The 16,322-nt window shown below is 43.4% G+C and overlaps 1 protein-coding gene across 1 annotated transcript in view; it reads right to left on the bottom strand.

Moving 5' to 3' along the window:
- Positions 1 to 16,322, bottom strand: part of EGFR (epidermal growth factor receptor) — a 235,064-nt gene that overhangs the window by 52,457 nt on the left and 166,285 nt on the right. The window contains exons 5-12 of the mRNA XM_059728641.1: positions 12,425 to 12,493; positions 8,779 to 8,897; positions 6,527 to 6,668; positions 5,785 to 5,901; positions 3,671 to 3,797; positions 3,475 to 3,548; positions 2,280 to 2,370; positions 404 to 603 (exon numbers count right to left, since the gene is read on the bottom strand). Of these exons, the coding sequence (XP_059584624.1) occupies positions 404 to 603; positions 2,280 to 2,370; positions 3,475 to 3,548; positions 3,671 to 3,797; positions 5,785 to 5,901; positions 6,527 to 6,668; positions 8,779 to 8,897; positions 12,425 to 12,493 (939 nt within the window). The remainder of the gene's footprint in view (positions 1 to 403; positions 604 to 2,279; positions 2,371 to 3,474; positions 3,549 to 3,670; positions 3,798 to 5,784; positions 5,902 to 6,526; positions 6,669 to 8,778; positions 8,898 to 12,424; positions 12,494 to 16,322) is intronic.

The raw sequence follows: 16,322 nt of genomic DNA, 5'->3' as shown, positions 1-16,322 counted from the left end.
TGCATCCAGCTCACCACAATCACATTCCAGTGAAAAATCTTAATCCTCACCTCAGACTTCCTCTTCTAGAAGCCATGTTACAAGTGCTACCACAACAGCCAGGTCTGCTAGTGACTTCTCTTAAAATAGCAGAAGCCAGCGATAGGGTGGTTTATTTCAGTGCAATAGTGAGGAACTAGGCTTTGTGTTTGGCTATAGGCTAGGATTCAGGGGAGCTATAAAACAGAGGTATCAAGAATATTTGGCTGGTAAGGCATGTGAGTTGACACTGGGGTGGACGTGACTATCAGCTCTACTGCTGGGCTATGGAGATATTTCTGTAATTCTGTTGCTCAATAAACAAAACCTAACAACAGTCCAGTAACTGGTCCACAAAGACTTTTGTGAATAGTTATTAACTTACCACATTCAGTTTTATTTCTGTTTTGTGCAATTTTTGTTTTCTGAGTAGGTGTTGCAAATAGGCTGTGCCAATTCACTGTATCAGCGTAGCAGAGGTTTTTGTTTTTCATGATGGCCACATCACCATCACTTATTCCCTGGAGCGAGCGCAATCCCAGGGACTGTATCATTAGGTTAACTACAGCAAGAGAATACTGACCACTAACATAGAAACAGGATAAAAAGAACAGACAGAAAGAAAAGGATGGTTAAACATAGTTTTACTTGGTACATTTTCTTTTTGATTTGAGACTGAGATGAGATAGCGAATATAAGTTTTGTTCATGGAGTTTTGTTTCAAGTCTCCCAACTTCAGGTATAACATTACAAATTGTTCTTGTGCCATACATACTGTAAAGCCACCATAAGATTCATATCTGACTTTCTGCAAGCATCCGAAGTCAAATTCTACAGTTCAGGATCTCTATACTGTATCCTACACATGCTAAAAATAGAGTAAGTCTAAAGTAAGTTTGTATTGGACTGTGCCACACTACTGTTCCAGTATAGCACTGAAGATAATGAGGCCCTGAGTCATATTAGGAATTTTGGGCAATGCTGTTGTTATTCACTCTTGAGAGCCCTGATATCAGAGCTTTGTTGTGCTATGGATCCTACAAATGCATAAGTAGTGAAAACTCCAGCATCAAACAAGTCACAAACTCCAGAAAAGACAGAGGAAGAATGAAAAAAACAAAATATTGTTTTACAGATGCAGAACTGATGCATGCGCAGACTGTGGAACTTGCTTGAAATCTGCGAGGTGAGCACTAGGGGCATGCGAAATGGGCGGTATTCGATTTGGATTCAAACTGAATCCAGGACAGTGATTCGATTTGTTTACTTGGATCACTGTCCCCGATTCAATTTTGCCAAATCCAAATCTGAAGATTCGATGCTGATTCGGGGGGAAAAAAAAATCCAGTGATTCGGCCATAGACACAGCTTTAAATGTTTTTTCTACATACCTTGAGGTACCAGTGTGGCTCATGAATGCTGCGATGCTGGGGTGGATTGAGCGTCCTACAGGAGCGTGGAGAGTCCCCCGTGTGCTTGGCAGTGAACCCGGAAGTCTACCCCCCATCCCCCTTGGCTCGGTGATTGGCTATGAGGAGACCGCAGGTGCCCCCCCAGATCCAGGAGGCACCAGTCACCAAGCCAGGGGGAAGAGGCGCAGAGAAGCGCCCCCAGCACGATCCCCAGCAGACCCAGAAGTGAACTGGAAGTGCTTCTGGTCCACTTCCTGGTCTGCTGCCTAGCATGCTGGGATCCCCCCACGCTCCTGTGCTCCATGTACCTCCACCATCTCAGCATTCACAAGCCGCTGGTACCTTGAGGTTTGTAGAAAAATATTTAAAGCTGTGTCTATGTCTGAATCGTCAACTCTTTCTGAATCTCTCCGAATCTATTTGGATGTTTCCGATTCAATTCAGGGAGATTAAAGGGTCTCTTGATTTGATTTGGATTCAGATATTCGGCCGCCGAATTGGGCCGAATCTCCGCCGAATTGAACCAGGGACTGAAGCTTCTCACAGCCATAGTGAGCACCAGTAACTGGAGCCCGATTCCCTGAGTCCCCGCTTGTGTATTTTGGTCACAAAACCATCCCTTTCTCACCTATAAACAGGAAAGTTCTTGACATAGTCACTTGGACACACAAAGTCAAATTTTATGCTGATAGTAAGTGGCTCAGCTCCACTGACTTCAACCCGACAGCACCAATTTATGCCAGCCAAGAATTTAGCCCAAGCTTTGCAAAACGTTTATTATTTAATCCTTTCAGGCAAACACAGCTGTAAACAGAGTCTCACACTCATTCTGGCACATTCTTTACTTACTGTTGCTTAGTTCTGCCTCTTATAATCTCCAGATTTTCAAAAGCGTAGAGATCGGTGGCATTTTCAGGCCAAGCTTGAATCAACAAAAACCCTGAAACACACAAATCCCATCATGAAAACAAAACAAAACAAAACAAAACAAAACCTCCAAATACCACCTTGAAAATGGGCTTTTAAATCAACTGCTATTGAGCTCAGGAAGAAACTCTGCGTCCTTTGTGTCTTTACAAGAATTAAAAACAATGGATTGTATTTTCAGGAGTGCAAGGATATTTTTAACACTGCTTTGTAAACAATTTACTTTTAGGCCACCAGAACAGCTTCATATTTTAAGAGGTTATGTGTAACCAAGATATACAACTAGTGTATTTGAGAGAGACCACAGGATTTTCTGCTCATCAGAAAATATTGTAGTAGAAGTTTCACTGAAACATGAGAAAAGCACTGTTCTTTCCAAAACCACTTGCTTTTAGGGAATGGAAATGCTGAGCAGGGAAAAGCAAAATTGGGTTTACCAGCTAAACAAACAGATTTTTCTGCTTGAATGAGGCATTTGAAAGGGAAAGCATTTGGGACATAGCATTATAAGATATAAAAATACACTTTCCCAAAGTTTAGCAGCAGCTACTGAAAAAGTAATTGAGTAGATTGAAAATAAGGAATAATCATGGTCAAGTTTGCAGGTCCAGCTCTGACCTTATCCTACTTTTCTAACAGTGTGGATTCACTGGGCTCCAGTCTCAACTTATGTTGTTGCAAGATCAAAACTCAGCACTAGCTGCTCATCTGTGTTACCTTTGGGTCCCAGGCATGGGCATCGAGATTGTTAGGAGCATCTTCCACTCATGAGATGTAAGCGACTGAGCACAATTTTCCAAAATGTTTTTTTTTTTTTAAAAAAATCCATAAATAGAAATATACCCATTATTTACACTCGGTTGAGATAACATTTCCTGTGCCTCTACTTCACCCCGTTCAGCCCCCGAAAGTATTGCTAGTTTACTCTTAGAGGAGTCCAAAAAGTCAGCAGATGGGAGTGCCAGGGAAAATCATGTATTTTGGATAAGGTTTTGAGGGGAGCTACAGGATTTTATTGCCATTGAAAGCAATGTCTCTGGATTTACACCTGTATTAAGAGAAGCATTTTCAGGATGATAACTATCTGGCAAAATTTAAAGCCAAACATATCACTAACCTGTTATTTCCTTGACTGTTTTAAAGACATCTAGTTTCCTTGGGTCCAAAGGTTTGGTTTTTGTGAATGCATCACTACAACAAAAAGAATAAAGATTTTTTTGAAACAAGAGCAAATCTGCTTTAACTGCTGCAGCATCTAAATCACCAACCCACCCCCTCTCCACAGGCCACAGAAGCCTCAGTTGACAACTTACCCAAAGAATGCTACTGGCAGGATGCTGACATCCCCATTGATCTTGGTACAATTTTTGAAAGAGTCAATATTTGTAGCATTGATGGAGAGAATCCCTTTAAGTTCACCTATTCCGATCCCATTGCAAACTGTCAAAAATGGGGTGGGGGGGGGGGGAGAAAAGAGTCCAAAAGTTGCATTTTTTTTCCAGCAAGTTTAAAAATGAAAAAATAAGAAAATAAATATTGGTACAGTGTTATTTAGGGCTGAAGTCGTATACTATAAAATTAACTACAGAATGATAAGACAGACTAAAGGATATGGCAATAATATAAGAGCCATAGTATATTGGCATTGTGAGACTATGTCTGATCTATAAAAGGGTCCCTTTATACTACTTTGTCCCTGTATGGTTACAAATGTAAAATTCAGTTAGAAGAGCAAAAGTGAAAGGAAAAAAGTAATTCACAACCATATGCAAGGGCTGGAGAGATGTTTGAGATGTTGTTAGAAATAGAAAGCCTGATTCATCTCTTTTACACCAACACTAACCCAGGAACCAAGTGACAAGACTAATGTAAGAGACAAAAAAGATGAACAGCGAAGGGAGAGATGCATTAAATCTGTAAGGTATGTGGCAACCAGGGTATAGCTATGACTGGAAGTGAGTGGTAAGTAAATAAAGGCTGTTCAAAGATGGAGTGGATGTAGATTTTTTTTGTAAGCTATAGGTCTCAGCAGCTTGGCTTTGGAGAGGCCACATAGTTAGAATTTATAATAGGTAAGTCAAGAAAAGATGAAACTGTGGATGTGATTTTTCAGCAGAGGTGAAGTGAAGGCTGTGGTATGATCTCATTTATGATCTCTACTCCCAGCTGATGCATATGTTACTTGCAACACTAGGATAAGACCTGGGATCTTCCAGGAAAGCTGGGGGTTTTGGGACACAGGCACTGTCATGCTGGTTTAGACCCAACATCCATCCAGTCCACTCATCTTTAACTGTAGCTGGCACCAGTTATTTCAGAGAAAATTGCCTCTCACAATAGGTTACATATTTTTAAAAGGAACTGTAAAAGTGTTTGTGTGGCCCATGACGTGAGCCTGTCCCAGCATGTACATAGGCACTCCTTTCCAAACATGTTGTTTTACTAGGTCAGAAGGCTGGGGAGAGCAGAGAATGCAAAAGGCAGGAATCTAAACTGAGCAATCTTGTGTTGAACCCAAAAGTAGATCTGGGGGTCTGAGAGTTTCTACTGACAGCCCCTGTTTACATGCAAAATAAGTCCTTCAACAGAGTGAACACAAAAGCAAACTTTATTAGAATTTCTAATTACAAATACTGCTAGCAAAACAAGAAAAATGCAATACATATCTAGATATACTTTTATGACCCAAGCAGAAATAAGCAGGTCTTACAACCTGTAATCTCTCCATCTTTAAATGTTCAGAATTTCTAGCTGACAGCCAGCTCATCAGGGAGATCTTACCCAAATTCTGAGACTAAATTCTAAGAAGCTTTGGATCTGTATTACATCTGAAAATGGGAACCTCCACAAAAGGACACCAGAGGAAGACATGTCAGAGCATTGAGCCCCTTTTTATCCCCCTCCTCAAACAAAGGCTTACATCAGAACTCGATGGAAACTTTGACAAATATGGTCAGAAAGGAAACACTCTTGTATTAGCCTGCTGGTCACCTAGAACATAGTGACTTGAACCTGTAATCAAGCTTTGATGTCCTAAGACTGGATAGCCTTCTCAAGAAATTTATTTCACCTAGGACCCCGATCTTCTTACACTGCTTCCCTTAGCTTCTTTTATGCTAGCATGGGTCAACTTAGTTAACATGCCTGAAAGCTTATTAAAACCACTATAAAGCAAGCTAAAGGGATTCTAGCTCAATACAAAGGCCTACACCTGTACTAAAGGCAGAATTTACTTTTTTCACATGCAAGGCAACACCAGTTTCCCTACTGAACTGCCTGCCTAGGCCACTCTACTATTATTGGATAGTTATATTGCAGTTGCACTGAGAGCTCCCCAATAACAGGCTGAGTCCTGCTTGGTTAGGCACTTTCTCAACTAAACTCTCTCAAAGCTATACAACTAAATACTTTCCCATGTGTTTTATACCTTTGCTGCAAATCCCATCACACTTTTTACATTTCCGAACACCATTTTCTTCCACTTCATAGGTATCAACATTACATGACCGAACACAGGAGCCATGGTCTGTCACCACATAGTTATCTGGAAAGACAAGAGAGTAAACAAATGGAGACTGAATAAGAGAGAGATGTGTCAAGGCTTGCATTTATGCTGTAGACAGAAATTTAGCTGATACAAAATGCTAAAAAAGCCTTTTAAATGTTAAATAGGGAGAGGGAAATTAAACTCCAAGTATCAGCATTCTTAACAAATTAATATGGCCATTAGCAAATTAATCCTCAAAAAACCTCCTCAGAGGTAGGTGCATAAATATCATCACCTTCATTTTACAACTAGGGTATTTCAAGGCAGGAAGAAGAAGTGACGTTCCAAACAGTGAATCTATAACATTGCCTTGATCAGAACAAGGCACGTCCTGATTCTCAGTCTTGTCCTCATTCTTCCCAGTCACCTGCCTCCCAAAGCTAGGCCATCTTCAGGTACTGCCACCAATTCTTTAGGCCAGAATTAAGTAAATGTTATTTAAAAAGGGCAATGGGTAGGGAATAGTGATAAATGAAGACAAAACTTCTATACTGGGGGGAAGGATACAGGAGTTTTGGGATTGGTGTCATAAATAGGTGTTATAGGCACCTATTAAAAACCAACACAGATTTATTAATTGGCTTCCCATTAAATAAAATGGACACAGTCCAAGTAAACTTACGGGGACATTTCTTCACACACGTGGCTCCAAAGCTGTATTTTCCATCTGGATTGGCATCCATCTGGTAGGTGGTGGGATTATACAGAACTAAAGGTGGGCAAGTATCCTTGCAGGTTGCTTCATCGCGAAACTTGCGACATGCCTGTTATTGAACAGTATGACAACAGCACTAGGTAAAATGCAATCTGTTTTTAAAAGTATAATAACCTCATGGCCAGATCAATGAAGTACTTGAGGCAATAGAGGTACTGAGCAATCTACAGGACGGGTCTCAGGTGAAAGGGTTGAGGTCAGTTCAGAGATCCTGTCTGATATTTACAAAACTAAAGAGCAGGAGGTTTTGTTATCTGAATCCATTCGTGCACATCACTTCTGCCTTACAAAGTCCTTACTGGGCCAAGCTCCAGTGCTACCATGAAACCCTCCTGGGCAGACCCTTACACTCATGTGTGGAGGGGGTGGGTTCCACATGGACATGAATCTGCTCAGATGTATTAGAGAGCAAGTAATGGCCAAAAAAAACAGTAACCAGATCAAGACAAATGTCTGTTTTACTTGCTAGCAACTTCTTTATAATGTTAATGAAATCTAGTATTTTGCTGTCAGTTACCAACTTGGGCAATTTAATATTAAACCAAGGCCATAATATTTAACTACATATAATGAACAACTTAATGGGCATTTATAAAGAGAAAGTCTTTTCCTCAAATCTTATTCCGCATTCTCGTTTACAATTATTCCTTCCCTCTTTTCTTTCCTGGCTTTCTTGATGAGAACAAGTGTCCTCTGCCAACAATTGGTACGAACAGTTTGAATGTCATTTATTTACCATAGGCACAAAAACATATAACAGAAGAAAGAGAGACATGGAGTTTCCATTGGAATTGGTTGCAACTGACTTCATGCCGAGTTAGAGTTGTTTAAAAAATGTTTAAAACAAAACATAAAAATTGAAATGTAATGACTAAAAAATAAAATGCAGAAAGACTTCTCCTAGATTCCTTCTCACCCACAGTGTTATGAACCCTAACAGCACCATTGTTCTAGTAAATGAAAACCAGAAAGAGAGACCAGTCAGACTAAGTGAATGAAACACAAAACAGGAATTTAAAATGATGAAAATCAAGTATGAGTTTAAAGAGTCTCAGCTTCAGTATTCTACAATGTAGTTGCCAACAGTATGTAAGGGATACCAAGGCCAGACCATCAGCTGATGCAATTAGCACAGCTATACTGAAGTGGCAACATACTGATTTACACCAAGTAAGAACATGGGGGTGGGGCTTGTCTGTGGGTGAAAGTCTGCAGTAGGGCAAGGTGTAGAGTAGCATACCTACTATTCTGCACTAATTCTCTGTGAGGATTCTCAGGGTGCCTATACATGTGCAGGGAGGCTACTCGGAAACACTGTAATTACAGCACATTGGAGCAGACTCAATTACTCGAATGCTGGAGCATGGTAATTACTATACTCCAGCAGACTCCAGAGTCATCAGCCTCCCCACTGAAAAATGTCGGTGGGGGCACTAACTAAAATTTGTTCAATGAGCTTTAGTTAAAGCACCATCACCATCATTTTTCAGTTCAAGGATGCTGATACACGTGATGCTCCAGGCACCTTAATTAGCCGCTCTAATTAAAGTCCCCCCTCTCCCACCCCCAACCACTCTTGAAGCACATGTATAAAACACCCTTGGAGCTGCTCTACCTCCACACCATGTCTGGGAGCACTGCCATGAAGCACGCTCCCTCCAAGCCAACTCCAAACACTCAGGCAAGGTAGCAGCCTTAGTGCACCACTGTCCTGTGCCCAGCACCACTCTGTGGGTTGCCTGACTCAGGTTTTCTTCCTGAAACTAACTCAGCGCAGTACAAAGGTAGCTACATCATGGAATTTGGTGTATCTGGAGGAAGAAAACGTGAGCAGAGCATGCTTCACAGAGGCTCTCCTGGGCATAGTACAGGGAGTGGATATGCCCCAAGTGCCCTTGAAAGTGGAGAGCTACCTCACTCTTGGTGCACATATGGAGTGTTTACATGAGAAATTAATGCAGCACAGCTAGTGAGCTATGAAGTCATACTGTTGCTCACTACACACTAGCTTCTCTGTGCAGACGAGGCCTAAGCTGTGTATATTTTAATAAGGCCAGTACTTCACGACATGTTCCTTTGATGAAAGAATGTTACAGGGCATTCAGCTGAAAGACTACCCTGTTGTTGTCAATGTTTTAAACAAGCTGGATATGTCTTACCAGACAGTCACTCTCTCGAGGCCCTGTACACCCAGCGGCACACTGGTTATGACAACAGTCACTGGGGACCCTTCCCCTGCACCGGCCTGAGCACTGCTGGGCACAGATGACTTTTGTCACTAAAAGACAGAAAACACAAGGAATTAAGCATGTGTATTTGCTAAACTGAGAGGTACACATAACAGGAAAAATGTTCAGAGAAAAAAAAACACCAGACAGAGATTATCAGAGGTCAGACAGCTCCTAGTTACTGTAGGGAAAGGGCTCATTTCTAAAAAGTGCTGATCAAAGCACATGAGTTCAAGCTTAAAGTGAAGCATGTTCTTCATGAGAAAGGGGCTAGATTGCTCAGCAACCTGCAGAAGAGATGATTAAATCTAGCGTTTAGTATCAGTGGAGCTGCAACCAAATCAGTGACCTGGCAGCAGGATTTAGCCCTGCTTTACTGAGAAAAATGAACTACCAGCTAATGTTTCCTTTGAGATAGCAATATGATGGGTGGGTGGCCAGTCATTATGGGCTCCTACAGATGTGCAGGGAACCTGCTCTGAAATCCAGCACATTGGAGTGAACTCAATTAACTGAGTCTGCTGGAGTACAGAAACTGACACCCTCCAGAAACCTTCCACGTCACATGCATCAACATCCCTGCTCTGAAAAAATAGCGGTGGGGCGCTTTGAAATAAAACACATTTGATGACTTTAGTTAAAAGTGCCCCGCCACCATTTTTTCAGCACATGGGCACATGGGGATGTTGATACATGTGACATGCAGGCACTTTTAATTAGTGCACCTTGCTAATTAAAGCACCCAGCGCCATGTCCCAAACTATGTACAGAAATGCCCTGGAACACCAGTTTAGCCTACTAAAAATATTCCTGAAATTTGCAAAGAGTGAAGTGCACTTCTCACAGAACTGACTGAATTTGACTACTACACTTATTGTTTAAACTTCAGTAACTTCAGTCAAATTTCCCTCTTTATTACTTAACTCCTAAAGGGATTGTACTAATATAACTGAGGGGCAAAACTGGCCTAGAACCTATTTCCATTTCCAGTACCAAAGGAAAACTGCCTGCATCAAAAATTACTCTGATTAGAATAGAAGAGAAAGAAACAGCAACAAAACAAAGCAAAACCAGATAATTCATTGGCTGGAGTATATTTGTGCCACTATTCTAAACTAGACAGAATCAAATGTGCTCAGCTGACTATTCTGCAATGGCAAATCAGTCCCTCTCTGCTCAGATAAATGCCGATGCTTCCTGAGTTAGAGGATCTGATTTCTAAACTATTGTCATTTTCAGCCCATGACATGGAGCTGGGTGACAATGATCAAGTCCCCAGATGGGAACAGATTGGCTATAACATTAGGGCACCTATACATGTACATTGAGGCTGCTCCGATGCAAAATGACAGCGCATTGGAGCAAACTTAATTACTCAAGTCTGTTGGGGAATGGTAATTACTGGTCTCCAGCAGACTCCGGGCATCACATGTATCAGTATCCCCATGCTGAAAAAGGACAGTGGGGGCACTTTAACTGAAGCTCATTTGATGAGCTTTAGTTAAAAGTGCCACCATCACCATTTTTCAGTGTAGGGACACTGATGCACGTGATGCTCTGAGAGCTTTTATCAGAGCAGCTCTTGGAGCCACTCTAATTAAAGCAGCCCCCTCCCTCCTCCCCCCACCTCCTGGAGCACGTGTATAAACGCCTTTAGTTTTAGCTCAGAAATAGGCCAGTCTGGGCATTTACATTATCAGAGAATAGCACTTTTCTACAGGGTAAATCAACCAGAGTACACTTGTTTCTTTCCTCCTCTTTTTAATTATTATTTACTGCCACTGTCTTTTAGGCTTTATTATTTTTCTGAAGATGTATGCTGTAACAAAATGCTACTTTCCAAGGAAGAGATCATTTTCAAAATGCAAACAGCTAATCAGAAAGCAATTTCTTCATGCAACCAGAAATCAGGAAAGTGGGAGTGAAAGATGCAATGTTTTACATTAACAGAGCTTTTATATTGTCTTCATAAGCATCACCAGGGGAGTAAAACAGCTCATCATTCTGATAGCAATTGACAGAATTTTCCTGCTGGAAATAAATCATAGTAAAAGTTGGTATATCCCATGAAGTCTATCCCACTTTTGTTCAAGGAGACCAATACACAGCGTATAAAACTTTCCCACATATGGGATGAATTTTGAATAGGCCAAAATCATAAATGCCCTAAGAAAAGCCTCTGAACCTGCAAACAACTTTATGCACTTGGACTAATCCCACTGAAGTCAAGGCAATTGCTCATCGTGCATAAGGTAACTGCGGAATTAGTCCCAATGCCCCCAGCACCAGTATATTTTGTGAGAAGTTATGAAAGATTGAAGACTGAAGCCATGATTGAAAAATGTTGAAATTGGTGAAAAATCAAGGGGGAATATGAGGGTTTGCAAACATTTTGGGGGGATTTTTTTCAACCAGCTATGGAAGCTATAGCTCTGACCCCAATACTTTTCAGCAAGCAACTCAGATTCAAATAAAAACACAGGACTGGATTTTTCTCATTCATGTGAGTTTAAATCAAGAGTCTTTTTCCTGAACACTTTGGAATTACATTAATGAAACATTGGCATGAGAAAAAAGACAGACCCATCACATTTTCCTGAATGCAGGCTAAACAAACAACAGAGAAATAATAAGCAATCACAGATATGTTCCTCATTAGTCTTCCAATTCTGTAAAGTAAACTTCTCACAAAATCTTAAAGGTCTCTGAACATCTTGTGTTTGCTGTTCTCTCAATGCTGCAGGCAGGCAGGCACAGCATATGAAAAGTTGCAGGGTAAAGCATGTTCAGTTACTTAACAATCCCAAAATACCCTCTAGTAACTGAACACCCCTCTCCTATGGAGTGCATCTCCAGGACCATATACTTATTTTCTAAAGGTAACCAAGATTTGATTTATAAGGACTTATAGGCCAACTGACTATGACTTCCTCTGGTCATAAATAAATTCTACAGATGCAAACTCAGAAAATAAAGTCAGGATGAATTACTTTCATCCACATTATACTGGAAGCAAGAATAGTGCAGGCAAGTGACAGAATCTCAGAAAAGTAGGGCTGGAAGGGACCTCAGGTGGCCACCTAGTCTCACCCACTGCTGTCCAAAGCAGGATCATCCCATTACAGCTACTGGAATACTCTGTTTATAACAATTATATTCCTTTAAATTTGGGGGGAGGAGGGGCACTGGACACAGGAAGTACAAGGGCGCTGCAATCTTCATCACATGCAGAGATTGAGCATTTTTGGAAGAACACAGATCAATCTTAAATTGTTTTGAGGCTTCTGAGCTGTTCATGTGGCCTCCTCCCTCTCAGGGCAACTTTGGGAGGAGATGCAACACCTAGGGAATCAAAATGGCAAGAGGGCAGATGAGAGTGCATGTCTGGAAGTACATCAGCAATCATTATCACTTGACTATATTCCATGGTGCCCCAAAGGATTCTCAGGCATAGGAGGGAAGCAGAAAGGTTTTTGTAAAACGCTTATCACCATGTTGTGACTTGACAGGGAAGTTATAAAAAAGGAGCTCATATGTTCATCCAACCATGGATGCTTTCAATTCTTTGTAGACTTACATGTTTGACAGTTCGTTTCTCCAGCACCCCAGCAGTGATCTTCTGTGCAGTTTGAATGGCATTTTGGACCTAAAATACAACAGTTAAATTGTTATGAAAATCTGAGTAAGAAATTTATATTTGTAGGGCATCTATACATGTGCTCCAGAGTTGTATTATTGAGTCTGCTCTGACATGCTAATTAGCATGAGATGGAGCAGACATCTGGCACATGTATAGGTGCCTATACTTTTCAGATAATGTTACACCAAGACTGTCAGAAAGAGACTCTTGATCCTTCAGTCCCAGAAAAAAACAGAAAGAGCACACTTTAATTCTGGTATTTCCAAACTTTTTGAGTGCTTCACTTTACACCCTCAACTTTCATTTAATGTAAACTTCTTGTAGAAAATTATTTTAATAAACAAATGGAAAAACAGATGGAAAACCTAGAACAACGAACTATACCAAGCACACCAGAAGCAGGGCTAGAACCCAACATTTATGGCAAAGACCTTTATTACTTGAGCTAATGGAATAAATCGTAACAGTAAGTGCTTCCCCATCACGGGCACACCCAGACAAGCCTGCACATGCCTCTTGTGGTGTCTCAAAGCAGTTTGAGATGCTGCAACAGGCATGCTGGGATCAAAAAAAAAACCCAAAACATTCCCCGTGCTGCATATTTGCAGCACAGGCCAAAAGTGTTATACCTGGAAGTCCAGGTATAAAAAAAAAAACACCAAGGAAAAAAAGCGGGGCAACTGGAGGCTGGGGTCTTCCAAAGAGACACTCTGATAGCCAGCTAGAGAGTCTCTCTGGCTGCCTCTTGCTCCGCTGCTTCAGCACGTTGCCTTCGCATGTGGGTCAGCCTGGAGTGGTACAGCCTGATGGGACCAGGCTCCATCCCAGGTAAGTAAGGGACTTAGGGGTTATGCAGAATAGAGCGGGGGGCTGTGTGGATGCAGGGGACTGTGAGTAAGGGGAGGGGGGTTGCACAGGAGAGGAGAGAAGGGGGCCCCCCCTCCACCCCCCGCATGGCCCACAGCCCCCCTGCTCCCCCCCGCCCTGCAGCAGCAGCAGCCGCCATCTCGGGGCCTTCCTGGCACCCCACCACTCATGGCACTGCTTGTGCCACATTGCATGGGTCCAGCCCGGCCCAGGGCTGCGTGCCTTCAGGCAGCTCTGGGCTACACAGGCCCTGCACACCACTGGGCCGGGCCGGTTCCATGCAGGCAGGACCTGGTCCGGTGCAACAGGCGGTCCCTGCAAGTGGCACCGGCCCAAGCAGCCCAGAGCTGCCCGAAGGTACACGGCCAGAGCTGGGCTAGGCTGGGCCAATGTGATGGGACACAGGCAGCGCCGAGCAGCCAGGGCCTCACCATGCTGCCCTGTCCTGCAGGGGGGCTGTGCCAGGAGGGCCCCAAGCACCCCAATGGCTGCTGCTGCTGCAGGGGGGCTGTGCACCGTGTGTGGGGGGAGGGACATGTGTGCTTGTGGGGGGGCATGTGTGATGCAGGGGAGGCATGTGGGCCCTGTGGTGGAAAGCTGTGGCCTTGTAAGGGGCGTTGTGGGCTCTGCAGGGGGAGCAGTCCATGTGCTGTGCAGGGGGGCTGCACCCTATGGGGGAACAGAGGACCCATCCCTCCTGAGCAGCCACCTCCACACTCACAGTCCCTACACAATCCACCCCCACAAACCCCTCACCCACATACCCAGCCACAAACCCCAAACCCCTGCACAAGCCCCATACCCCACAAACCTCACCCCCATGAACCCTACACCCACCCACAAACTCCCCCAACCCACCCTCCAAATAGATTTACATTTGCAAATATATCAATAAAACATTGCCCAACTGATCTCTCTATATGCAGTGGTGTTTCATTTTAATAGCAGAAGATCACTATTTTGGGTACTTTCATGAGAGAATTAGGGGTTCTTAGCAGAGTATTTGCAATTTGTAAACAGGGAACACCAGGATCTCTGCTGGTGAGACAAATGACGAGACCAAGGCAGAGGAGCCTGTCTAGGGCCAGCACTGGGGACCCAGCTGGAGAGCGGATGGGGTGGCTGACCTCTTGGCCAGTTGAATGCTTTGACAGTTCAAAGCGGGCCACTGAAAGGAGCACATCTTCTGGACAACAGCTGCCCAGATGGCAGAGTAGGGGCACCCCATCCAGGTCTGGCAGGCATGCAGCCATGGGGCCACAGGTCCAAGGGGGTGGATACTGTCTGTCACAGGTGGCAGCAGCCCCCACTGCCAGACTGCTGAAGTGGATAGAGGGTGCAGGGGCTGCTCCAGGTTAGGGCTGCTTCAGCAGTCCAGCTGGCACAAGGGGTAGTGCCCCCAGATACTAAGTGGCTGGGCCTCAGAAGCTCCTGAGGACAAGTAGCCCTGAGCTGCTCACCAGGGCATGATTTTATATTGTTGGGCCCAGCACAGGGCAGGTTTTTATACTCTAGCTCCCTCTGGCTTCAGATCCAGGAGGAGCTGGACAGGGTCATTTTCCCCAAGTGACAAAACTTGCCTCACACCGAAGTGCATGTCCAGGCACATGCGCTGAGGCAAAAATCTCCGGCATTAATCTGTGCTGCTCCTATTTGAGCTGCTGCAAGTGCATGTGCCTGTATGTGTGGACGTGCCCCATGTGGATCAACCACTAGAGGGGAATGAGACACACATCTTTGTCAGTGGGTCTCTCAGATCTTTGCTGACTGCAGAGAAATACTGAAACTCAAAAGCTCCGAAAAGGAGTATGTCCACTGGTTATACAACTCTTCCTTCCCTGCCCGTCATCCCCCTGCATTTAAGTCAGACATCTTCCTCTGGCACACAGTCAAGATCCCAGCAAGGGGATAAAAATGTGCGTGCCCATGCATACACAAACCATTTTCCCCTCTGCCCTCTTCTCCTCCTCCCTCCAAAAAGGACTGTTTCCTTGCTTCCTGTTCACATAATTGGCATGAGAGATGCCCCCAGTATTTAGGAAGAACAATTTCCTGCTTGGCCCTTGCAACCTTGGGACAAAGAATGCTCCATTGCTGTTTGGGGTGGCGCATAGGAGTGGAGAAAAAATGAAAACGTCTGCACTGGGTATGCTCCAAAGAATTTGGCTGCCACAGTCTAACAAGCCCCTCTAAAGTAGCTGCAAACTGTGATTTCTAGAGATCTGTTGCTCAGCAAAATGTCCACAGAGCAGGCACAAGGCATAGCCCTGACACCAGCCCAATTACAAGTTCTGGCATCAAAGCATAACAGCCACATGTGCGTGTTACAGGAGTATTACCTTATATTGATTCGCACATAAAATACTGAATTAATAAAGCTGGCTCTGAAAGAAAACAAGAATTCTATATTTTTAAGATTTCTTAAAAAAAAAGAAAAGAAAAGAAAAGAAAAAGAAAAGAAAAAGAAAAGAAAAGAAAAGAAAAGAAAAGAAAAGAAAAGAAACCCTTCACTCCACACCAAGGGCACACCAACAAGTAATAGTAGGCAGCAACCATTGATACTTCTGGATCATGGTGTATATGTGAGAGGTCACCAGGACCTACAACATGTACACCCAGGCAGGAGTATGGAGGAGTAGAGGCTGCCCAGACCTTCCACCCCCTCTTTAGACTACCGAGACAGCCTCCCAGAGAGTCTGGATATTCAGTGCCTTGATGGCTGTAATTATATACATGTCCAAGAATTGAACCCAGGTCTTCCACGTGGCAAACAACATGAGAGACTCACTAGCAAAGGTGCAACTGGAAAGTTCTGCAACTTGGGGGGTGATAGCACACTATTGGGGACAACAATTTTTGCACCCCCTGGTGGCAGAGCCACACCCCCAGCTCCTTAGTTATGCTAATACCATCTAGTATGTGTAACTGTACCATAAATCTGTACGCAGTGAAGTTGGCATACAGAATT

Source organism: Alligator mississippiensis, chromosome 5, assembly GCF_030867095.1.
Source record: "Alligator mississippiensis isolate rAllMis1 chromosome 5, rAllMis1, whole genome shotgun sequence".
NCBI lineage: Eukaryota > Metazoa > Chordata > Crocodylia > Alligatoridae > Alligator > Alligator mississippiensis.
This window is presented reverse-complemented; position numbering and strand designations above follow the sequence as displayed.